Source organism: Salvelinus namaycush, chromosome 5 (assembly GCF_016432855.1).
Source record: "Salvelinus namaycush isolate Seneca chromosome 5, SaNama_1.0, whole genome shotgun sequence".
Lineage (NCBI taxonomy): Eukaryota > Metazoa > Chordata > Actinopteri > Salmoniformes > Salmonidae > Salvelinus > Salvelinus namaycush.
In genome coordinates this window covers 69460606-69487701 of record NC_052311.1, presented here as the reverse complement: position 1 = coordinate 69487701, position 27096 = coordinate 69460606, and the positions used below count along the sequence as shown (strand labels likewise).

Genomic DNA, 27096 nt, shown 5'->3' with positions numbered 1-27096 from the left:
GCTCATTGAGACTATGAAAGAGAGAGAGGCAGAGAGAGAGAGAGATTAGAGTTGTGAGGTCTGGGGTCCGCTCATTGAGACTATGAAAGAGAGAGAGGCAGAGAGAGAGAGATTAGAGTTGTGAGGTCTGGGGTCCGCTCATTGAGACTATGAAAGAGAGAGAGAGAGAGATTAGAGTTGTGAGGTCTGGGGTCCGCTCATTGAGACTATGAAAGAGAGAGAGGCAGAAAGAGAGAGAGAGAGAGAGATTAGAGTTGTGAGGTCTGGGGTCCGCTCATTGAGACTATGCATGCAGAGCTCTGCAAAACTATTGTCAGTGTACAACGTAAAACACCAAATAATGCATGCAGAGCAGAATTCCCAAAACTTCCATAACAAAGCCATCGCCTACAGAGAGTTGGTCCTGGGGCTCTGTTCACAAACACAAACAGACCCCACAGAGCCCCAGGACAGCAACACAATTAAACCCAACCAAATAATGAGAAAACTAAAATATATTTACTTGACACTTTGGAAAGAATTAACAAAAAAACTGAGCAAACTAGAATGCTATTTGGCCCTAGACAGAGAGGACACAGTGGCAGAATACCTGACCACTGACTTGCCTTAAGAAAAGCTTTGACTATGTACAGACTCAGTGAGCATAGCCTTGTGATTGAGAAAGGTTGCCGTAGGCAGACATGGCTCTCAAGAGAAGACAGGCTATGTGCACACTGCCCACAAACTGAGCTGCACTTCCTAACCTCCTGCCAAATGTATGACCATATTAGAGACACATACTGTATTTCTCTAAGATTACACGGACCCACAAAGAATTAGAAAACAAATCAAATGTTGATAAACTCCCATATCTATTGGGTGAAATACCACGGTGTGCCATCACAGCAGCAAGGTTTCTGACCTGTTGCCACAAGGGAAATCAGTAAAGAACAAACACCATTGTAAATACAACCTATATTTATTTATTACGCTACAACACTGTATATAGACATACTCTGACATTTGAAATGTCTTTATTTTTTTGAAACTTGTGTGAGTGTAATATTTACTGTTCACTTTTTATTGTTTATTTCACTTTTGTTTATCCATTTCACTTGCTTTGGCAATGTAAATATATGTTTCCCATGCCAATAAAGGCCCTTGAATTGAATTGAATTGAATTGAGAGAGAGAGATAAACAGAGAGAGAGAGAGATAAACAGAGAGAGAGAGAGACAGAGGGAGGGAGATGCTTGTTTCTGCCGCTCTGTATTTCGTGACAAGAGAGGGCCCATTGCACATGAACCTGATGCGTTGTCATAAAAATACCAGGAGAACAAAGATGGGACTAGTTCTGTCTTTGCCATGGCAGGCAGTGCTGTGGCTCTCTCTCCCACATATGAGTGCTCTCTCTCCCCCCCTTTCTCTCTGTCCATCACTCTCTCGCTCTCTCCCACTTTCTCCCAGATGTTTCTGGCTGACCTCAGGCTTAGAGGCCAACCACACTCACCTCTCTCTCACAGACTCTGTGGCCCAGGCTGCCCAGACTGCCCAGTAGGATAGGCTCCACAACAGGGCTAAATCCAGACTGGGACTGAGCTCTGAGCAACCATCTCTGACCACTGTGTTAAAGGTCATGAGTGGGCAGTACAGTAACAGAGTACAATACGGGGTATATCCACGGAGTAGGCAGTATAGTATATCATGGAGTAGGCATTATGGTATATCATGGAGTAGGCAGTATGGTATATCATGGAGTAGGCATTATGGTATATCATGGAGTAGGCAGTATGGTATATCATGGAGTAGGCAGTATGGTATATCATGGAGTAGGCATTATGGTATATCATGGAGTAGGCAGTATGGTATATCATGGAGTAGGCAGTATGGTATATCATGGAGTAGGCATTATGGTATATCATGGAGTAGGCATTATGGTATATCATGGAGTAGGCATTATGGTATATCATGGAGTAGGCATTGTGGTATATCATGGAGTAGGCATTATGGTGTATCATGGAGTAAGCAGTATGGTATATCATGGAGTAGGCATTATGGTATATCATGGAGTAGGCATTATGGTATATCATGGAGTAGGCAGTATGGTATATCATGGAGTAGGCAGTATGGTATATCATGGAGTAAGCAGTATGGTATATCATGGAGTAGGCAGTATGGTATATCATGGAGTAGGCATTATGGTATATCATGGAGTAGACAGTATGGTATATCATGGAGTAGGCAGTATGGTATATCATGGAGTAGGCAGTATGGTATATCATGGAGTAAGCATTATGGTATATCATGGAGTAGGCAGTATGGGAGATCATGGAGTAGGCAGTATGGGAGATCATGGAGTAGGCAGTATGGTATATCATGGAGTGGGCAGTATGGGAGATCATGGAGTAGGCAGTATGGTATATCATGGAGTAGGCAGTATGATATATCATGGAGTAGGCAGTATGGGAGATCATGGAGTAGGCAGTATGGTATATCATGGAGTTGGCAGTATGGTATATCATGGAGTAGGCAGTATGGTATATCATGGAGTAGGCATTATGGTATATCATGGAGTAGGCATTATGGTATATCATGGAGTAGGCATTATGGTATATCATGGAGTAGGCATTATGGTATATCATGGAGTAGGCATTATGGTATATCATGGAGTAGGCATTATGGTATATCATGGAGTAGGCATTGTGGTATATCATGGAGTAGGCATTATGGTATATCATGGAGTAGGCATTATGGTATATCATGGAGTAGGCAGTATGGTATATCATGGAGTAGGCAGTATGGTATATCATGGAGTAGGCAGTATGGTATATCATGGAGTAGACAGTATGGTATGTCATGGAGTAGGCAGTATGGTATATTATGGAGTAGGCAGTATGGTATATCATGGAGTAGGCAGTATGGTATATCATGGAGTAGGCAGTATAGTATATCCATGTACGCAGTAGAATCTCCACACACCAGCGTTTAGTCACTTAAAGTAAACAGCGGTGGGGGGTGATGCTGTGTGGCAGCTGAATGTGGTAGATACTAACTAGCATACTCCCACATGTACTCAGCAGTTGTTGTACTAGGGCTCAAGTGGATAGGATATCAAACCCAAATGAGTTCGTACTCTGTTTCCAGAGATTGCCCTAAATAACTAGTGAGTCATTCACCTTACAATAGAACAGGCCACTGTCGTCACAACCTCCAACATCATCATAGCCCTATAAACCCCTGAAAGTCGGTTACCTGCTTGTCATTTTTCTCCCAAACAAGATGGGGTTTATAGGTTACAGTGCCTTCCCTAAGGATAACATCTGTCCAATCAGTGGCACCGAATAAAATATCTGCCATTTTACAAGTGACAGGTGTGCTGACCCTGTCTCCTATGAACCCAGTCTGTCTGTCTGTCTCCTATGAAACCTGTCTGTCTGTCTGTCTGTCTGTCTGTCTGTCTGTCTGTCTGTCTGTCTGTCTGTCTGTCTGTCTGTCTGTCTGTCTGTCTGTCTGTCTGTCTGTCTGTCTGTCTGTCTGTCTGTATCCTATGAACCCAGTGTCTCTGTCTGTCTGTCTGTCTGTCTGTCTGTATCCTATGAACCCAGTGTCTCTGTCTGTCTGTCTGTCTGTCTGTCTGTCTGTCTGTCTGTCTGTCTGTCTGTCTGTCTGTCTGTCTGTCTGTCTGTCTGTCTGTCTGTCTGTCTGTCTGTCTGTCTGTCTGTCTGTCTGTCTGTATCCTATGAACCCAGTGTCTCTGTCTGTCTGTCTGTCTGTCTGTATCCTATGAACCCAGTGTCTCTGTCTGTCTGTCTGTCTGTCTGTCTGTCTGTCTGTCTGTCTGTCTGTCTGTCTGTCTGTCTGTCTGTCTGTCTGTCTGTCTGTCTGTCTGTCTGTCTGTCTGTCTCCTATGAACCCTGTCTGTCTGTCTGTCTGTCTGTCTGTCTGTCTGTCTGTCTGTCTGTCTGTCTGTCTGTCTGTCTGTCTGTCTGTCTGTCTCCTATGAACACAGTGTGTCTGTCTGTCTGTCTGTCTGTCTGTCTGTCTGTCTGTCTGTCTGTCTGTCTGTCTGTCTGTCTGTCTGTCTGTCTGTCTGTCTGTCTGTCTGTCTGTCTGTCTGTCTGTCTGTCTGTCTGTCTCCTATGAACCCAGTGTGTCTGTCTGTGTGTCTGTCTGTGCCCCAGCTAGAGTAAATACACTGTGTTGTGTTTGTCTGTCCTAGTGTGAGTTCATATGGTCATACGTCTATACCAGTGGAGGCTGGTGGGAGGAGCTATAGGAGGATGGGCTAATTGTAATGACTGGAATGGAATTAATGGAATGTATCAAACACATCAAACATATTGAAACCACTTTTTGACTCCATTCCATTCATTCCATTCCAACCATTACAATGAACCTGTCCTCCTATAGCTTCTCCCACCAGCCTCTTCTGGTATATGCAGTAGGTCAGTTCTATCCCTGTCTCAATTGCTCAGATGTGCTTCCCTATCCAGAATACTATACGTTGTAAACAGGGCCCACTTGTTGCATCATTCTCTCCATCTCTCCACACCATCCTCTTGTCTTCTCTCCTGAAAGCTGCATTCGTGGGTCGGTCTGACCCAGTGGGGTCTTTGTGGGTTTCTTGGCTGGCCCTTGGATATGGTTTATGTGTTCAGCTGTTTAAAGCCTGAGCAGTGCTTGTCATCCTTTACATTTGATGGAGTCGTTGGTAACAAAGGCATGAAAGCGAGGGAGTGGATGTTCTTGTCGAGGGAAAGAGTGCAGGTATATTGAGTCCATCGTTAGACCGACAGAAGATGCTCATACATTTACCAGTTTTCTAACAATGAGATGGATAGAGACAGGAAGTCAAGGGCATAGCGTTTAGACTTCATAATAAAAAAAGTGAACATGTCACATGACTGTCTACAGAAATGATTCTTGGATATTGTTTATGACAACCAGAACTTGTGAACATCTGTTTGTGAAAGGTTCTTCTCCAGTATTGAGGCAGCACTGATCCAGAGGTGTCTGTCTGTCTGTGTATCTGTCTGTTGGTTTGTCGGTTCTTGGGGTGAGAGGACTAACCCTGTAGATTCCAGGCTTGCCTCTGTGTCAGAGCCCAGAACATCATTCCTCTCTCTCCCCACGGAAAAGGGAGGAGATTCTAGGTGATTATAGCCATTCATATTTTACTACCTCAGTAATTATTGTCATTTTGAGATCAGAACATCCCTGTGGCTATTCCAGTACCATGCACTGACAGAGGTTAGTTGGACAAAGGCACACAGCTGCAGGATACAGAACATTATAAAAGTGATACTTTCATCTTATTCAGTAATCAGGTTTTACCTGCTCAAAAGCTTGTACGTGAAAGAAGCCTCAGGTAAGAGGCAAGACTGAAAGGTCAGGAATGTGGTTGATGACCTCAGCTGCACCCTAGCCTTTCTCTCTCTCTCTCTCTATCTCTCTCTCTCTCTCTCTCTCTCTCTCTCTCTCTCTCTCTCTGTCAGTAGGGTACTACTTTCACGTTGCCAGTGTAACAGAGGTGGTTCAGTTAATTATGCTCACATAATGAGTAACCGTGCCTAAGATCTGTAAGACTTGTGTAAGCTAAGGCTTTAGCTCAACAGGCTAACACAGTATTGTGGTACACGGGAGTTCCTGGGTTTGAACCTCGGTCGATCACATCAGACTCCGTAGTCTGGTGATCAGGGTTCAGAAGGTACTGTATATTTTTACATTTTGGTCATTTAGCAGACTCTCTTAAACAGCTTACAGTATAACTTACTCTATATGACTGTCTGGCTGTATACCAGTTGTTGGCTGCTGGGATTTGTCTCCCATTGGTATTTCATCTCTTATACCTCCTGATCTCTGCTTTGTTTGGTTTTGTTCCTTTCCCTGGATGTTTTATTTATTTTACAACACTTTATGCATTGTGTCATCACCTTCCGTTCTGCCAGCCGTAGATTTAGCTTGGCAAACCTCTCAGTGAATGACAAATGAATCAGCCCATCGATGCTGAAGTCTGTGCCATCTTCTCTCTGGAAGAAGAAGGTTTTGAAGCTAACAGGATTCCAGAGTCGGGGTCCAGTTCCAACAGAATACCTAGTTTCCTCTCTTTTCCACTTTGTGTTTTTCTTCTTCTCCCTCTTCTCAAATACAGTGATGTTTAAAAAAAAAAGGACCATACTTTGCGGGCACTTATCTGTGCCAGCTGGTATGGAACTAATCTGAGCTGAGCTATTTCTCATTAAAGGAGGGCCTCTTTGGGAGGCGCGCCGGTGTGCGGACTGCGGACAGGGGAAAGAGCTGTCTGTTTCTGCAGAAGGGCTTCATTTTGTGGCGGGCAGGAATAACTCCCTGACAGTTTTATTGCAGACTGGACTTCAGGCCTGAGATGAGGCGCACAGAGCCTTTGTGCAAATGCCACTGATACACTGTGGAGGAATGTTGACTACCATGCCATCTCTGATTGGCTTGGCGTCTGGCTCCTCTGTCCCCCCTCCTAAAACATACTCCTCTTGGATTAGTGCTTAAACTCTGCTGATGAGCAAAATCACTGTCCTTGTTGTAGCATGAAGTGGAATCAGGAAGTGGATCATCAAGTGGCCTCTCGAGTGGCGCAACGTCACTACAGCCACCCTGGTTCGAATCCAGACTGTATCACAACCGGCCTTGATTGGGAGTCCCATAGGGCGGCGGACAATTGGCCCAGCGTCGTCCGGGTTTGGCCGGTGTATGCCGTCATTGTAAATAAGAATTTATTCTTGACTGACTTGCCTAGTTAAATAAAGGTGACACGTCAGGGACACACTGTTTTGTCAGCGACGGTTGATTCTGACCCAGACTTTATTGATGATCATGTGTCATTTGACATTTTACTTTATTATTTGATAATTTCTGTAGAAAGCTATTTATTTATTTATCTATTTATTTATTTAGCAAAGTGAATGAGCAGATAACCATCTTACATCCAAGAATAAAACACAATAAATGTCTGGCTGGAAATCCAGACGGTTGATTCACGAGCAACACTCTAACATGAAAGTGGAGCTACAGTGTTAATCCTGTTGATCGTGTTAGCAGGGGAACAGTGTGATGAGTAACCTACATAACTGTTCTCCCCTCTCCACCCTCCAGTGATCAGATCCCACATCTCAACTCTGAATCATCGTCACCATGGTTACGAACCTGTCGAAACCTGCCGAAACCTGCATGCTGCAGGAGGCTTTGATTTTCCCACACATGGTGTAGACTAAAGAGGAGAGTCATCAGGACAGGCAGTGCCCCTACCGCAGCAGAAACATGGTGATAGGAACGGTGATGGGGGCATGGTGCCTGCTGGCAGAGAGACTGATGAATCTGCTGATTTACTTGCACGACATACAGTATCCGGGCTACCTGCCATGAGGGCCCATGTTCACAAAGCATCTCAGAGTAGGAGCACTGATCTAGGATCAGGTCCTCCCTGCCCATATTATCTTATAAATTCTGTTTAAAAAAAAAATTGTATCCTAGAGCAGCAATCTAGCGCTTCTATGGGCCCAGATCTCCTTCTGAAAGAAGAGCATGCTGGGAATGTGGTAGGATTGTGTTGCCATGGGTACGGAAAATAAATAAATGTTGTTCCCTACAACAATCATATCATCAGGGGAGAATGTGTCCACTGTCTCCTGGCATCCAGCTCAACTTTACAGGACTCTTTGGTGATGTAAGGAGTGAAACAGTAGCCAGTAAACTGACTTACTGTTGACATCCCAGTAATCCCACCAATACATCCCTCAACATGTGTTCTGGAACACAGCCCAGTCAAAACATCCCTCAACATGTGTTCTGGAACACAACCCAGTCAATACATCCCTCAACATGTGCCCTAGAACACAACCCAGTCAATACATCCCTCAACATGTGTTCTGGAACACAACCCAGTCACTAATCCCTCAACATGTGTCCTGGAACACGACCCAGTCAATACATCCCTCAACATGTGTTCTGGAACACAACCCAGTCACTAATCCCTCAACATGTGTCCTGGAACACAGCCCAGTCAAAACATCCCTCAACATGTGTTCTGGAACACAACCCAGTCAATACATCCCTCAACATGTGCCCTAGAACACAACCCAGTCAATACATCCCTCAACATGTGTTCTGGAACACAACCCAGTCAATACATCCCTCAACATGTGTTCTGGAACACAACCCAGTCAATACATCCCTCAACATGTGTTCTGGAACACAACCCAGTCAATACATCCCTCAACATGTGTCCTGGAACACAACCCAGTCAATAATCCCTCAACATGTGTTCTGGAACACAACCCAGTCAATACATCCCTCAACATGTGTTCTGGAACACAACCCAGTCACTAATCCCTCAACATGTGTCCTGGAACACAACCCAGTCAATACATCCCTCAACATGTGTCCTGGAACACAACCCAGTCACTAATCCCTCAACATGTGTCCTGGAACACAACCCAGTCAATACATCCCTCAACATGTGTCCTGGAACACAACCCAGTCAATACATCCCTCAACATGTGTTCTGGAACACAACCCAGTCAATACATCCCTCAACATGTGTCCTAGAACACAACCCAGTCAATACATCCCTCAACATGTGTTCTGGAACACAACCCAGTCACTAATCCCTCAACATGTGTTCTGGAACACAACCCAGTCAATACATCCCTCAACATGTGTCATGGAACACAACCCAGCCACTAATCCCTCAACATGTGTTCTGGAACACAACCCAGTCACTAATCCCTCAACATGTGTTCTGGAACACAACCCAGTCAATACATCCCTCAACATGTGTCCTGGAACACAACCCAGTCAATACATCCCTCAACATGTGTTCTGGAACACAATCCAGTCAATAATCCCTCAACATGTGTTCTGAACACAGCCCAGTCAATAATCCCTCAACATGTGTTCTGGAACACAACCCAGTCAACACATCCCTCAATATGTGTTTTGGAACACAGCCCAGTCAATACATCCCTCAACATGTGTCCTGGAACACAACCCAGTCAATACATCCCTCAACATGTGTTCTGGAACACAACCCAGTCAATACATCCCTCAACATGTGTCCTGGAACACAACCCAGTCAATACATCCCTCAACATGTGTTCTGGAACACAACCCAGTCACTAATCCCTCAACATGTGTTCTGGAACACAACCCAGTCAATACATCCCTCAACATGTGTCCTGGAACACAACCCAGTCACTAATCCCTCAACATGTGTTCTGGAACACAACCCAGTCACTAATCCCTCAACATGTGTTCTGGAACACAACCCAGTCAACACATCCCTCAATATGTGTTTTGGAACACAGCCCAGTCAATACATCCCTCAACATGTGTCCTGGAACACAACCCAGTCAATACATCCCTCAACATGTGTTCTGGAACACAACCCAGTCAATACATCCCTCAACATGTGTCCTGGAACACAACCCAGTCAATACATCCCTCAACATGTGTTCTGGAACACAACCCAGTCACTAATCCCTCAACATGTGTTCTGGAACACAACCCAGTCAATACATCCCTCAACATGTGTCCCGGAACACAACCCAGTCACTAATCCCTCAACATGTGTTCTGGAACACAACCCAGTCACTAATCCCTCAACATGTGTTCTGGAACACAACCCAGTCAATACATCCCTCAACATGTGTCCTGGAACACAACCCAGTCAATACATCCCTCAACATGTGTTCTGGAACACAATCCAGTCAATAATCCCTCAACATGTGTTCTGAACACAGCCCAGTCAATAATCCCTCAACATGTGTTCTGGAACACAACCCAGTCAACACATCCCTCAATATGTGTTTTGGAACACAGCCCAGTCAATACATCCCTCAACATGTGTCCTAGAACACAACCCAGTCAATAATCACTCAACATGTGTCCTGGAACACAACCCAGTCAATAATCCCTCAACATGTGTTCTGGAACACAACCCAGTCAATACATCCCTCAACATGTGTTCTGGAACACAACCCAGTCACTAATCCCTCAACATGTGTTCTGGAACACAACCCAGTCAATACATCCCTCAACATGTGTCATGGAACACAACCCAGCCACTAATCCCTCAACATGTGTTCTGGAACACAACCCAGTCACTAATCCCTCAACATGTGTTCTGGAACACAACCCAGTCAATACATCCCTCAACATGTGTCCTGGAACACAACCCAGTCAATACATCCCTCAACATGTGTTCTGGAACACAATCCAGTCAATAATCCCTCAACATGTGTTCTGAACACAGCCCAGTCAATAATCCCTCAACATGTGTTCTGGAACACAACCCAGTCAACACATCCCTCAATATGTGTTTTGGAACACAGCCCAGTCAATACATCCCTCAACATGTGTCCTGGAACACAACCCAGTCAATACATCCCTCAACATGTGTTCTGGAACACAACCCAGTCAATACATCCCTCAACATGTGTCCTGGAACACAACCCAGTCAATACATCCCTCAACATGTGTTCTGGAACACAACCCAGTCACTAATCCCTCAACATGTGTTCTGGAACACAACCCAGTCAATACATCCCTCAACATGTGTCCTGGAACACAACCCAGTCACTAATCCCTCAACATGTGTTCTGGAACACAACCCAGTCACTAATCCCTCAACATGTGTTCTGGAACACAACCCAGTCAACACATCCCTCAATATGTGTTTTGGAACACAGCCCAGTCAATACATCCCTCAACATGTGTCCTGGAACACAACCCAGTCAATACATCCCTCAACATGTGTTCTGGAACACAACCCAGTCAATACATCCCTCAACATGTGTCCTGGAACACAACCCAGTCAATACATCCCTCAACATGTGTTCTGGAACACAACCCAGTCACTAATCCCTCAACATGTGTTCTGGAACACAACCCAGTCAATACATCCCTCAACATGTGTCCCGGAACACAACCCAGTCACTAATCCCTCAACATGTGTTCTGGAACACAACCCAGTCACTAATCCCTCAACATGTGTTCTGGAACACAACCCAGTCAATACATCCCTCAACATGTGTCCTGGAACACAACCCAGTCAATACATCCCTCAACATGTGTTCTGGAACACAATCCAGTCAATAATCCCTCAACATGTGTTCTGAACACAGCCCAGTCAATAATCCCTCAACATGTGTTCTGGAACACAACCCAGTCAACACATCCCTCAATATGTGTTTTGGAACACAGCCCAGTCAATACATCCCTCAACATGTGTCCTAGAACACAACCCAGTCAATAATCACTCAACATGTGTCCTGGAACACAACCCAGTCAATAATCCCTCAACATGTGTTCTGGAACACAACCCAGTCAATACATCCCTCAACATGTGTCCTGGAACACAGCCCAGTCAATACATCCCTCAACATGTGTTCTGGAACACAACCCAGTCAGTACATCCCTCAACATGTGTCCTGGAACACAACCCAGTCAATAATCCCTCAACATGTGTCCTGGAACACAGCCCAGTCATTAATCCCTCAACATGTGTTCTGGAACACAACCCAGTCAATACATCCCTCAACATGTGTCCTGGAACACAGCCCAGTCAATACATCCCTCAACATGTGTCCTGGATCACAACCCAGTCAATACATCCCTCAACATGTGTCCTGGAACACAACCCAGTCAATACATCCCTCAGCATGTGTCCTGGAACACAGCCCAGTCATTAATCCCTCAACATGTGTTCTGGAACACAGCCCAGTCAATAATCACTCAACATGTGTTCTGGAACACAGCCCAGTCAATAATCACTCAACATGTGTCCTGGAACACAACCCAGTCAATACATCCCTCAACATGTGTCTTGGAACACAGCCCAGTCAATACATCCCTCAACATGTGTCCTGGAACACAACCCAGTCAGTCTAGAGCCACTCAGCCAACCTCTGACCAACTGAGAAATCCATTTGCAACTACCCAGCAATACATAGTTTTCTGCAACAGCGTGTATGTATGTGCGTGTGTGTGTGTGCGCGGTGTGTGCGTGGTGTGTGTGTGCGTGTATGCGTGGTGTGTGCATGTATGCATGGTGTGTGTGTGAGTATGTGTGGTGTGTGTGTGTATGCGTGGTGTGTGTGTGTGTATGCGTGGTCTGTGTATGCACGATGTAAGAAGTGCTTGCATTAAGGGTTTTCTGTGGGGGTTGGGTGTTGTCTAAGTCTCTGCTGGTGGACTAGTGCTGTCTGTGAGAGAGAGAGAGAGAGAGAGAGAGAGAGAGAGAGAGAGAGAGAGAGAGAGAGAGAGAGAGAGAGAGAGAGAGAGAGAGAGAGAGAGAGAGAGAGAGAGAGAGAGAGAGAGAGAGAGAGAGAGAGAGAGAGAGAGAGAGAGAGAGAGAGAGAGAGAGAGAGAGAGAGAGAGAGAGAGAGAGGAGAGAGAGGGAGAGGAGAGAGAGAGAGAGAGAGAGAGAGAGAGAGAGAGAGAGAGAGAGAGAGAGAGAGAGAGAGAGAGAGAGAGAGAGAGAGAGGTGAGGGGGTCTGTTAGGCCTTGGCTGGGCTCTACTGCTGGCTGACGGTGTCTCCGGAAGAATCTATGCGTGCCCAAGGAGCTGGTTGACACACACACATACACATACACACTCAGACCTTCAGCTGGGAAGGGATTTAATCTGTGACTGAAAACAACAATGATGAATAGAGGTCTGTTGCTGTGCTGTGAATCTCAAACATATGCCCCGTCCACCATCCAGCCAAGAAACTGTGTGTGTTTCTCACCCTTCTGAATAGAATCAGGGCCAGCTGTTTGTATAGACAGATCACTCATAGACGTGAGAGGTTTCAACGGGCAGCGTTGGGTTGTGTTAGGGTCTATGTTCATGACTCATAATCTCACACACACACGCACACACAGACACACACACATGCACACACCAACAGTCAGGAATATATCAAACTCTCCAGTGCCACAATGATCAGGACAGCGATGGAATTTGAATGAGTTCTGTTGTTAGGCCGTAGAGCAACATGACAGAATATATGTTATAATGAGTTCTGTTGTTAGGCAGTAGAGCAACATGACAGAATATATGTTATAATGAGTTCTGTTAGGCCGTAGAGCAACATGACAGAATATATGTTATAATGAGTTCTGTTGTTAGGCAGTAGAGCAACATGACAGAATATATGTTATAATGAGTTCTGTTAGGCCGTAGAGCAACATGACAGAATATATGTTATAATGAGTTCTGTTGTTAGGCAGTAGAGCAACATGACAGAATATATGTTATAATGAGTTCTGTTGTTAGGCAGTAGAGCAACATGACAGAATATATGTTATAATGAGTTCTGTTAGGCCATAGAGCAACATGACAGAATATATGTTATAATGAGTTCTGTTGTTAGGCAGTAGAGCAACATGACAGAATATATGTTATAATGAGTTCTGTTAGGCCATAGAGCAACATGACAGAATATATGTTATAATGAGTTCTGTTAGGCCGTAGAGCAACATGACAGAATATATGTTATAATGAGTTCTGTTAGGCCGTAGAGCAACATGACATAATATATGTTATAATGAGTTCTGTTGTTAGGCAGTAGAGCAACATGACAGAATATATGTTATAATGAGTTCTGTTAGGCCGTAGAGCAACATGACAGAATATATGTTATAATGAGTTCTGTTGTTAGGCAGTAGAGCAACATGACAGAATATATGTTATAATGAGTTCTGTTAGGCCGTAGAGCAACATGACAGAATATATGTTATAATGAGTTCTGTTGTTAGGCAGTAGAGCAACATGACATAATATATGTTATAATGAGTTCTGTTGTTAGGCAGTAGAGCAACATGACAGAATATATGTTATAATGAGTTCTGTTGTTAGGCAGTAGAGCAACATGACAGAATATATGTTATAATGAGTTCTGTTAGGCCATAGAGCAACATGACAGAATATATGTTATAATGAGTTCTGTTAGGCCGTAGAGCAACATGACAGAATATATGTTATAATGAGTTCTGTTAGGCCATAGAGCAACATGACAGAATATATGTTATAATGAGTTCTGTTGTTAGGCAGTAGAGCAACATGACAGAATATATGTTATAATGAGTTCTGTTGTTAGGCAGTAGAGCAACATGACAGAATATATGTTATAATGAGTTCTGTTAGGCCATAGAGCAACATGACAGAATATATGTTATAATGAGTTCTGTTGTTAGGCCGTAGAGCAACATGACATAATATATGTTATAATGAGTTCTGTTAGGCCATAGAGCAACATGACATAATATATGTTATAATGAGTTCTGTTAGGCCATAGAGCAACATGACAGAATATATGTTATAATGAGTTCTGTTGTTAGGCAGTAGAGCAACATGACAGAATATATGTTATAATGAGTTCTGTTGTTAGGCCGTAGAGCAACATGACAGAATATATGTTATAATGAGTTCTGTTAGGCCGTAGAGCAACATGACAGAATATATGTTATAATGAGTTCTGTTGTTAGGCCGTAGAGCAACATGACAGAATATATGTTATAATGAGTTCTGTTAGGCCATAGAGCAACATGACAGAATATATGTTATAATGAGTTCTGTTAGGCCGTAGAGCAACATGACAGAATATATGTTATAATGAGTTCTGTTGTTAGGCCGTAGAGCAACATGACAGAATATATGTTATAATGAGTTCTGTTAGGCCATAGAGCAACATGACAGAATATATGTTATAATGAGTTCTGTTAGGCCGTAGAGCAACATGACAGAATATATGTTATAATGAGTTCTGTTAGGCCGTAGAGCAACATGACAGAATATATGTTATAATGAGTTCTGTTAGGCCATAGAGCAACATGACAGAATATATGTTATAATGAGTTCTGTTAGGCCGTAGAGCAACATGACAGAATATATGTTATAATGAGTTCTGTTGTTAGGCCGTAGAGCAACATGACAGAATATATGTTATAATGAGTTCTGTTAGGCAGTAGAGCAACATGACATAATATATGTTATAATGAGTTCTGTTAGGCAGTAGAGCAACATGACATAATATATGTTATAATGAGTTCTGTTGTTAGGCCGTAGAGCAACATGACAGAATATATGTTATAATGAGTTCTGTTAGGCCATAGAGCAACATGACAGAATATATGTTATAATGAGTTCTGTTAGGCCGTAGAGCAACATGACAGAATATATGTTATAATGAGTTCTGTTAGGCCGTAGAGCAACATGACAGAATATATGTTATAATGAGTTCTGTTAGGCCATAGAGCAACATGACAGAATATATGTTATAATGAGTTCTGTTAGGCAGTAGAGCAACATGACATAATATATGTTATAATGAGTTCTGTTGTTAGGCCGTAGAGCAACATGACAGAATATATGTTATAATGAGTTCTGTTAGGCCATAGAGCAACATGACAGAATATATGTTATAATGAGTTCTGTTAGGCCGTAGAGCAACATGACAGAATATATGTTATAATGAGTTCTGTTAGGCCGTAGAGCAACATGACAGAATATATGTTATAATGAGTTCTGTTGTTAGGCAGTAGAGCAACATGACAGAATATATGTTATAATGAGTTCTGTTAGGCCGTAGAGCAACATGACAGAATATATGTTATAATGAGTTCTGTTAGGCCGTAGAGCAACATGACAGAATAAATGACACCCAAGGGCAAAGTGTTACTGATGATGCCCCTGCCTGCTACGATGAAAGGTGTGTGTGTGTGCATGTGTGTGTGTGATCGTGCACAGGGGTCACCTGGGCCTCTCTCTTTGGCTTGAAGAAGGAGGGAAGCATAATTATTGAGGTCTAAGTAACAGTGAGAGTGTGAACACAGGAAGCAGAGAGGTCAGAGGTCATTGGAGACCAAACGGATCTGTGTTCATGACAGAGGAAAACATGAGTGAGGAAGAAGAAAGGCAAATGCAGAGAGAGAGAAAGAGAGAGAGAAAGAAGGACAGAGAAAATCTATTGAGAAATGTTTGGGAGAGAGATAAAGAGGACTGTCACAGAAAGAAAGGCAGACAGACAGAAATGTAGGAAGAGAGAGAGAGAGGTAGAGCTGAAAGAGGGAGAGAGTGAGATGGGGGCTGAGAGAGAGAGCGAGAGGGGTAGAGATGAAACAGAGAGAGAGAGAGAGAGAGAGAGAGAGAGAGAGAGAGAGAGAGAGAGAGAGAGAGAGAGAGAGAGAGAGAGAGAGAGGGAGAGGGAGAGGAGAGAGCTGAAGGGGAGAGGCAGAGACTGCAGTAGGGTATTGTGTATGTTGCTATCTGCAGCAGTGACAGATTTTGCTGAGTCAGAGTAGAGACTCTCCAAGCTGCAGCAGCCTTGTGTGTTAGTAGTACGGTTTACCTGCAGCACTGCGTCATAGTAGACTGGAGTCACGCTCTACTGCTCAACACTGCCACCCAATGGTGAGACAAGAAACAACACCTGAGATGCAATGCCATGTTGAAAGATCTCAGTTGTTGGAACTAATGCAATGTACCAAGAGGCCTCATAACCATACCAACTAGCAACGAATACTGTTCTTTTGGAAACCCTTCAGCCTTTGCACTACAGCATTACACATTGACTGTATCTATGTGTTAGCAAGCTGACCTGTGTGGTCTGGCTATGGTGCATAAGTCAGTCAGTGTAGTAGTCAGTCACAGTATTATATCATCTATATATATGGTAGTAGTGGCTTTGCACATAAGAGACAAATAGAGTCAGTTCTGTCAGCAGGAAAAGTCCAGTGTTTTTTTAACTCTTCACAGATGTGCTTCTCTGAACTACAGTCTTCTCTCCTCACTGGCACAGAACAACTAGCCCAGAGCAACTAGCCCAGAGCAACTAGCACAGAGCAAATAGCCCAGAGCAACTAGCCCAGAGCAACTAGCCCAGAGCAACTAGCCCAGGGCAACTAGCCCAGAGCAACTAGCCCAGAGCAACTAGCCCAGAGCAACTAGCACAGAGCAAATAGCCCAGAGCAACTAGCCCAGAGCAACTAGCCCAGAGCAACTAGCCCAGGGCAACTAGCCCAGAGCAACTAGCCCAGAGCAACTAGCCAAACTATTACTGGACAAGATGTGTATTAGCATTAATGAAATGTGACCCAATATGACCCAATATACTACCCAATATACTAAAGGTTATAGTTCATATACTAAAGGTTATAGTTCATATACTAAAGGTTATAGTTCATATACTAAAGGTTATAGTTCATATACTAAAGGTTATAGTTCATATACTAAAGGTTATAGTTCATATCTGGGGCGGCAGGTAGCCTAGTGGTTAGGTCGTTGGACTAGTAACTGAAAGGTTGCAAGATCGAATCCCCGAGCTGACAAGGTAGAAATCTGACGCAGGGTTTCACTCACACATGCAGGGTTATCTCACCAATCGCTTGGACAATAAGCCTTTGATTAGTTAGCTTTTTCCTTGAGTCATTGACATGGAAAAGTACCACAGCTGTGTGTGACTGTAAACTGATCCTTTCTTTCTCTTCTTTCTCTTCTTTTAGAGAAACTCTACAACTCAAATGGACGAGAGCTGAGGAGAGCCCTGTTTTCCCTCAAGCAGATCTTTCAGGTAATGTTCCCCTCCCTTTTGTCTTAGCAGCAGCCTGAGAATGTCAGATTCATTAATACTGCAACGATAGTCTACTAATGGCTCTTGTTTATCATTAACTATCACACATTCGCCCATATGACACACACACACACACGTGTATGCACATATGCACGAGTGTGTTGGACACACACACACACACACACACACACACACACACACACACACACACACACACACACACACACACACACACACACACACGCATGCTTTGTACAGCAAGTGCTCATACAAACATACTTAACACAAACACACACACTGTACAGTAATATTTTCCTAGCTATCTGAACAGAGCTCTGCAGTGAGAGTAGACTGCCTCCGTGGCAGCTATGCTGTACTCTGCTGTGCTCAGGTCCATGCTTGGCCAGAGCCCTGCTTCACACACTGGGGCTGGCTGGCCTGGCAGGGAATCACTGTGGAGGCTAGAGGGGGAGTGTTAAACATCACTTCAGGAGACCGTTGGAAGGAAAAGTGAGCTACAGATGTTGACAGAGAAATACAGGAATAGATCAGGACGTCTCACTGTGGCTGTGCACACTTGGAATGACTAGGTCAGGTTTGGAGGAAGTGCATGTTACCACACACACACACACACACATACACACACACACACACACACACATACACACAAGCAACTGCACTTGAGTAACCTCTCCCCTAAAGAGCTTGTATCAATATAGTGCGTCCATGTGTTTGGATGAAGAAACCCTGTTAAAATGTTGTCTGCTGCAGGTCTATACCTAAATGTTATCAGAAGGTACAGTGTCTCCAGCTCTGTGGTCTCAGACTGTGTAATATTTCAGTTCCAGCCCAGCTGTGTGTGTCTGGAACTTTCTCTCTCTGTGTGAGTACACACTTGTATACACAGTGGTTTTGCCAAATGACTGGGCTCTCCATCATGTAGAAGCTGTCCTGGAAACACTGGTGTGTATTCCTATGAGGGAGGGGAGCTCTAAGACTGACCACCCAACAGTATATACACACACACACACACACACACACACACACACACACACACACACACACACACACACACACACACACACACACACACACACACACACACACACACACACACACACACACCTCTCCCCCTCACTCCCCACCTGAGCACTAGCTCCTAGCCTAGCGTTGCATAGCCCACTCCGAAGCCTGATGAAAACCTCCCTCCTGTACTTAAATGACTGAGCCGTCGACAGGTGTGAGAGCCCCAGGCGGGTTTGTCGTCTAGGAGAAGAACATAAAGTGCAGGATTTGGCAAGCGGACATGAGGCTCTGCAAATAAAATACTACTGTAACATGCTGAAATATAGGAGACAATCTCAGCAGAAATATACAAATATGACAGGGTCATTCACTATGTATTTCAGGGTTATGATAATACTGTGTTTTTCCTTATATTCCATGTCCCAGTATCAAAGCACTGCTACAGTGGTCTTAGTTGTCCTCTTCAATATTGTAAGATATTTGTCTCGTATTAAGTCAAAAAGACTTGGATAAACAGTCCACTAAAACATGCCTTTTCATGTAGCTCTCCCAAGGCCTTTTGATATTACAAAACTGGACAGGCTGCCAATGAAACATTGTGTGGAATAGATCAGGACGTCAAAGTGAAAGAAATAGCACTGAGCTCAGATCAGATGGTTCAGTATAAAGAAATAGCACTGAGTTCAGATCAGTTGGTTCAGTATAAAGAAATAGCACTGAGCTCAGATCAGTTGGTTCAGTATAAAGAAATAGCACTGAGCTCAGATCAGTTGGTTCAGTATAAAGAAATAGCACTGAGTTCAGATCAGTTGGTTCAGTATAAAGAAATAGCACTGAGCTCAGATCAGATGGTTCAGTATAAAGAAATAGCACTGAGCTCAGATCAGCTGGTTCAGTATAAAGAAATAGCACTGAGCTCAGATCAGTTGGTTCAGTATAAAGAAATAGCACTGAGCTCAGATCAGTTGGTTCAGTATAAAGAAATAACACTGAGCTCAGATCAGCTGGTTCAGTATAAAGAAATAGCACTGAGCTCAGATCAGCTGGTTCAGTATAAAGAAATAGCACTGAGCTCAGATCAGTTGGTTCAGTATAAAGAAATAGCACTGAGCTCAGATCAGTTGGTTCAGTATAAAGAAATAGCACTGAGCTCAGATCAGTTGGTTCAGTATAAAGAAATAACACTGAGCTCAGATCAGATGGTTCAGTATAAAGAAATAACACTGAGCTCAGATCAGTTGGTTCAGTATAAATTGCTCTCCCAGTGGGTAGCACCCTGTTCCCTTTATAGTGCACTACTTTTGACCAGGGCCTCATAGGACTCTAGTCAAAAGTAGTGCACTACATAGGGAATAGGGTGCCATTTAGGACTGAAGCAAGCTGGGAACCTGTTGTTCAGAAATACATTCATCCAATTGGATCAATTAGATTAGAGCTAATTGTGTTATAGTAGGGTTATAGCCACAGAGTTGAAGGTTATTCAACAGGGCCCCATGCCTTTTGTGTGTAATAAGGCACTCCTGATCTAGTAATTAAAGGGGTTCTCCAGCCATAGTTCCCTAGACACATTGTCTACATTGAATTTCACTCCTGAGGACTATTTTCCTTCCCAGTATCCACTGGGCCTAAAACACAAGGTCAAAACAAGTTCCTTCCTATTGTAATATTCTGTTCAGAAGGTATGTTGATGTCTGGTGTCCTGATTCCAGTGTGTACGTAGCCTACAGTAACCATCTCTCCTGTCATACCTGACAGCAGGGTTTCACACATAGGTTCCGAGGCCCCCCTGGGTGCAAGTGTAGGTTTGTGCCCTAACACTAACCAACTCATCATCAAGCTTGGATTACTTCAATCAGCTGTGTAGTGCTGGGGGGGGGGGAACTAAATGTGCTCCCAGGAGGTGGCCCCAGGAGACAGAGTTCGGGAAACACTTCCCTATATTTATGTATTTTTTTATGAACCTTTATTTAACTAGGCAAGTGAGTTAAGAACAAATTCTTATTTACAATGATGGCCTACCACAGACAACGCTGGGCCAATTGTGCACCGCCCTATGGGACTCCCAATTACAGCCAGTTGTGATACAGCCTGGAATGGAACCAGGGTGTCTATAGTGATGCCTCTAGCACTGAGATGCAGTGTCTTAGACCGCTGTGATACAGCCTGGAATGGAACCAGGGTGTTCTAGTGATGCCTCTAGCACTGAGATGCAGTGTCTTAGACCGCTGTGATACAGCCTGGAATGGAACCAGGGTGTCTATAGTGATGCCTCTAGCACTGAGATGCAGTGTCTTAGACCTCTGTGATACAGCCTGGAATGGAACCAGGGTGTCTATAGTGATGCCTCTAGCACTGAGATGCAGTGTCTTAGACCGCTGTGATACAGCCTGGAATGGAACCAGGGTGTTCTAGTGATGCCTCTAGCACTGAGATGCAGTGTCTTAGACCGCTGTGATACAGCCTGGAATGGAACCAGGGTGTCTATAGTGATGCCTCTAGCACTGAGATGCAGTGTCTTAGACCTCTGTGATACAGCCTGGAATGGAACCAGGGTGTCTATAGTGATGCCTCTAGCACTGAGATGCAGTGTCTTAGACCGCTGTGATACAGCCTGGAATGGAACCAGGGTGTTCTAGTGATGCCTCTAGCACTGAGATGCAGTGTCTTAGACCGCTGTGATACAGCCTGGAATGGAACCAGGGTGTCTATAGTGATGCCTCTAGCACTGAGATGCAGTGTCTTAGACCTCTGTGATACAGCCTGGAATGGAACCAGGGTGTTCTAGTGATGCCTCTAGCACTGAGATGCAGTGTCTTAGACCGCTGTGATACAGCCTGGAATGGAACCAGGGTGTTCTAGTGATGCCTCTAGCACTGAGATGCAGTGTCTTAGACCGCTGTGATACAGCCTGGAATGGAACCAGGGTGTTCTAGTGATGCCTCTAGCACTGAGATGCAGTGTCTTAGACCGCTGTGATACAGCCTGGAATGGAACCAGGGTGTTCTAGTGATGCCTCTAGCACTGAGATGCAGTGTCTTAGACCGCTGTGATACAGCCTGGAATGGAACCAGGGTGTCTATAGTGATGCCTCTAGCACTGAGATGCAGTGTCTTAGACCGCTGTGATACAGCCTGGAATGGAACCAGGGTGTCTATAGTGATGCCTCTAGCACTGAGATGCAGTGTCTTAGACCTCTGTGATACAGCCTGGAATGGAACCAGGGTGTCCTAGTGATGCCTCTAGCACTGAGATGCAGTGTCTTAGACCTCTGTGATACAGCCTGGAATGGAACCAGGGTGTCCTAGTGATGCCTCTAGCACTGAGATGCAGTGTCTTAGACCTCTGTGATACAGCCTGGAATGGAACCAGGGTGTCCTAGTGATGCCTCTAGCACTGAGATGCAGTGTCTTAGACCGCTGTGATACAGCCTGGAATGGAACCAGGGTGTTCTAGTGATGCCTCTAGCACTGAGATGCAGTGTCTTAGACCTCTGTGATACAGCCTGGAATGGAACCAGGGTGTCTATAGTGATGCCTCTAGCACTGAGATGCAGTGTCTTAGACCGCTGTGATACAGCCTGGAATGGAACCAGGGTGTCTATAGTGATGCCTCTAGCACTGAGATGCAGTGTCTTAGACCGCTGAACCAGGGTGTCTATAGTGATGCCTCTAGCACTGAGATGCAGTGTCTTAGACCGATGTGATACAGCCTGGAATGGAACCAGGGTGTCTATAGTGATGCCTCTAGCACTGAGATGCAGTGTCTTAGACCGCTGTGATACAGCCTGGAATGGAACCAGGGTGTCTATAGTGATGCCTCTAGCACTGAGATGCAGTGTCTTAGACCGCTGTGATACAGCCTGGAATGGAACCAGGGTGTCTATAGTGATGCCTCTAGCACTGAGATGCAGTGTCTTAGACCTCTGTGATACAGCCTGGAATGGAACCAGGGTGTTCTAGTGATGCCTCTAGCACTGAGATGCAGTGTCTTAGACCGCTGTGATACAGCCTGGAATGGAACCAGGGTGTCTATAGTGATGCCTCTAGCACTGAGATGCAGTGTCTTAGACCTCTGTGATACAGCCTGGAATGGAACCAGGGTGTTCTAGTGATGCCTCTAGCACTGAGATGCAGTGTCTTAGACCGCTGTGATACAGCCTGGAATGGAACCAGGGTGTCTATAGTGATGCCTCTAGCACTGAGATGCAGTGTCTTAGACCCCTGTGATACAGCCTGGAATGGAACCAGGGTGTCTATAGTGATGCCTCTAGCACTGAGATGCAGTGTCTTAGACCGCTGTGATACAGCCTGGAATGGAACCAGGGTGTCTATAGTGATGCCTCTAGCACTGAGATGCAGTGTCTTAGACCACTGTGATACAGCCTGGAATGGAACCAGGGTGTCTATAGTGATGCCTCTAGCACTGAGATGCAGTGTCTTAGACCTCTGTGATACAGCCTGGAATGGAACCAGGGTGTTCTAGTGATGCCTCTAGCACTGAGATGCAGTGTCTTAGACCGCTGTGATACAGCCTGGAATGGAACCAGGGTGTCTATAGTGATGCCTCTAGCACTGAGATGCAGTGTCTTAGACCGCTGTGATACAGCCTGGAATGGAACCAGGGTGTTCTAGTGATGCCTCTAGCACTGAGATGCAGTGTCTTAGACCGCTGTGATACAGCCTGGAATGGAACCAGGGTGTCCTAGTGATGCCTCTAGCACTGAGATGCAGTGTCTTAGACCGCTGTGATACAGCCTGGAATGGAACCAGGGTGTCCTAGTGATGCCTCTAGCACTGAGATGCAGTGTCTTAGACCGCTGTGAAACAGCCTGGAATGGAACCAGGGTGTCCTAGTGATGCCTCTAGCACTGAGATGCAGTGTCTTAGACCGCTGTGATACAGCCTGGAATGGAACCAGGGTGTCTATAGTGATGCCTCTAGCACTGAGATGCAGTGTCTTAGACCTCTGTGATACAGCCTGGAATGGAACCAGGGTGTCTATAGTGATGCCTCTAGCACTGAGATGCAGTGTCTTAGACCGCTGTGATAGAGCCTGGAATGGAACCAGGGTGTTCTAGTGATGCCTCTAGCACTGAGATGCAGTGTCTTAGACCGCTGTGATACAGCCTGGAATGGAACCAGGGTGTCTATAGTGATGCCTCTAGCACTGAGATGCAGTGTCTTAGACCGCTGTGATACAGCCTGGAATGGAACCAGGGTGTCTATAGTGATGCCTCTAGCACTGAGATGCAGTGTCTTAGACCGCTGTGATACAGCCTGGAATGGAACCAGGGTGTCTATAGTGATGCCTCTAGCACTGAGATGCAGTGTCTTAGACCGCTGTGATACAGCCTGGAATGGAACCAGGGTGTCTATAGTGATGCCTCTAGCACTGAGATGCAGTGTCTTAGACCTCTGTGATACAGCCTGGAATGGAACCAGGGTGTCCTAGTGATGCCTCTAGCACTGAGATGCAGTGTCTTAGACCGCTGTGATACAGCCTGGAATGGAACCAGGGTGTCTATAGTGATGCCTCTAGCACTGAGATGCAGTGTCTTAGACCGCTGTGATACAGCCTGGAATGGAACCAGGGTGTCCTAGTGATGCCTCTAGCACTGAGATGCAGTGTCTTAGACCGCTGTGATACAGCCTGGAATGGAACCAGGGTGTTCTAGTGATGCCTCTAGCACTGAGATGCAGTGTCTTAGACCGCTGTGATACAGCCTGGAATGGAACCAGGGTGTTCTAGTGATGCCTCTAGCACTGAGATGCAGTGTCTTAGACCGCTGTGATACAGCCTGGAATGGAACCAGGGTGTCTATAGTGATGCCTCTAGCACTGAGATGCAGTGTCTTAGACCGCTGTGATACAGCCTGGAATGGAACCAGGGTGTTCTAGTGATGCCTCTAGCACTGAGATGCAGTGTCTTAGACCGCTGTGATACAGCCTGGAATGGAACCAGGGTGTTCTAGTGATGCCTCTAGCACTGAGATGCAGTGTCTTAGACCGCTGTGATACAGCCTGGAATGGAACCAGGGTGTCTATAGTGATGCCTCTAGCACTGAGATGCAGTGTCTTAGACCGCTGTGATACAGCCTGGAATGGAACCAGGGTGTCTATAGTGATGCCTCTAGCACTGAGATGCAGTGTCTTAGACCGCTGTGATACAGCCTGGAATGGAACCAGGGTGTTCTAGTGATGCCTCTAGCACTGAGATGCAGTGTCTTAGACCGCTGTGATACAGCCTGGAATGGAACCAGGGTGTCTATAGTGATGCCTCTAGCACTGAGATGCAGTGTCTTAGACCGCTGAACCAGGGTGTCTATAGTGATGCCTCTAGCACTGAGATGCAGTGTCTTAGACCGCTGTGATACAGCCTGGAATGGAACCAGGGTGTCTATAGTGATGCCTCTAGCACTGAGATGCAGTGTCTTAGACCGCTGTGATACAGCCTGGAATGGAACCAGGGTGTTCTAGTGATGCCTCTAGCACTGAGATGCAGTGTCTTAGACCGCTGTGATACAGCCTGGAATGGAACCAGGGTGTCTATAGTGATGCCTCTAGCACTGAGATGCAGTGTCTTAGACCGCTGTGCCACTCGGGATCCCACGGCTACTATTTCACAGCTATGACTCAACAACCCTGATGTAATGAATTTGTTTGGTGTGAACCCAGAGTTTCCCCATCACTTTAGCCAGGATTTAAGATGGAAGGTGTTGTGGTCTGGGTCAGTCATACCAAATCAGCAATGCGAAGAGTGCTCACTCACTCACCCTCGGAGTGGTTCATTCGTGTCTAACCATTCATTAAACCAGGACAGCAATGCTCTTAGCACCTCTCTGTCACTAATTGGATGAGCTCTTTCTGTTAGCCGACAACAGGCACTTAGCAACCGATGTTTAAGACAGCTACAAAATACAGGGTTGCCATGAGAACAGGAAATGAGGTGCTTGGAGCATGATGGGTAATTTGTCCCTGGTGAAAGTAACGCACAACATACTTAGTCTTACTTGCTGTCATGGAAATATGTGTTGTCAAGGATACCATAAATCTCTTTAATGAAATGTAATGCTTGTATTTCCATACAGTGTGTAGTAAATGAATGTTAATGCAAACAATAATAAATAATGCCCATACTTGGCAAAGTTTAAAGGTCATTATTATACTGTAGATAAAAACATAAAACCTACAAGGGCTCTTAAATGTCTTTCAAGGTCTTTATAGATTTGTGGCGTCAAAAAAACACTCTCATATAACTTCCTAATCCTTGTCCCATTATGCTCAGTCATACATAGGCTGTGTCCCAAATGCTGCCCTATTCCCTATATAGTGCACTACTATTGTGCTAAAATAGTGAATAGGGTGCTATTTAGGACTTATCTATAGAATCACTGCTACTCATAGCACAGGACCAATCTCTAGTCGTCTGTATGATGTGTGAGAGTAAACTGCTCGTCTCTCTGCCCCTCAGGATGACAAGGACCTGGTCCATGAGTTTGTGGTGTCTGAAGGACTGACATGTCTAATCAAGGTCGGGGCTGAAGCAGACCAGAACTACCAGAATTACATCCTCAGGGGTATGTACAGACCAGTAGTAACTCACACACACACACACACACACACACACACACACACACACACACACACACACACACACACACACACACATACACACACACAGCTCTGTCTCCTCTCCCGGTCCCCCACCCCTCTCTGTACAACACATGACTACATGGCAATTGAAAATATATTTGTTGTATTGTCACATATACCAGATACTGTAGGTGCAGTAAAATGTGTTGTTTTAAAGGGTCAGCCATAGTAGTACGGTGGCCTGAGAGAGAATTAGGGTTAAGTGCCTTGCTCAAGGATGGTGTCAATCAGATGGTATCAATCAGGGATAATATCAATCAGAGATGGTATCAATCAGGGATAATATCAATCAGAGATGGTATCAATCAGATGGTATCAATCAGAGATGGTATCAATCAGTGATGGTATCAATCAGATGGTATCAATCAGAGATGGTATCAATCAGTGATGGTATCAATCAGGGATGGTATCAATCAGAGATGGTATCAATCAGAGATGGTATCAATCAGTGATGGTATCAATCAGATGGTATCAATCAGAGATGGTATCAATCAGTGATGGTATCAATCAGGGATAATATCAATCAGAGATGGTATCAATCAGATGGTATCAATCAGAGATGGTATCAATCAGTGATGGTATCAATCAGGGATAATATCAATCAGAGATGGTATCAATCAGAGATGGTATCAATCAGGGATGGTATCAATCAGAGATGGTATCAATCAGAGATGGTATCAATCAGAGATGGTATCAATCAGAGATGGTATCAATCAGGGATAATATCAATCAGAGATGGTATCAATCAGAGATGGTATCAATCAGAGATGGTATCAATCAGAGATGGTATCAATCAGTGATGGTATCAATCAGAGATGGTATCAATCAGGGATAGTATCAATCAGGGATTGT

At 44.7% G+C, this 27096-nt stretch overlaps 1 protein-coding gene across 1 annotated transcript in view; it reads left to right on the top strand.

The window, feature by feature from the left end:
- The window catches only part of fhod3b (formin homology 2 domain containing 3b), a 270144-nt gene that overhangs the window by 162649 nt on the left and 80399 nt on the right, over window positions 1–27096 (top strand). The window contains exons 4-5 of the mRNA XM_038992838.1: window positions 17499–17566; window positions 26063–26168. Of these exons, the coding sequence (XP_038848766.1) occupies window positions 17499–17566; window positions 26063–26168 (174 nt within the window). The remainder of the gene's footprint in view (window positions 1–17498; window positions 17567–26062; window positions 26169–27096) is intronic.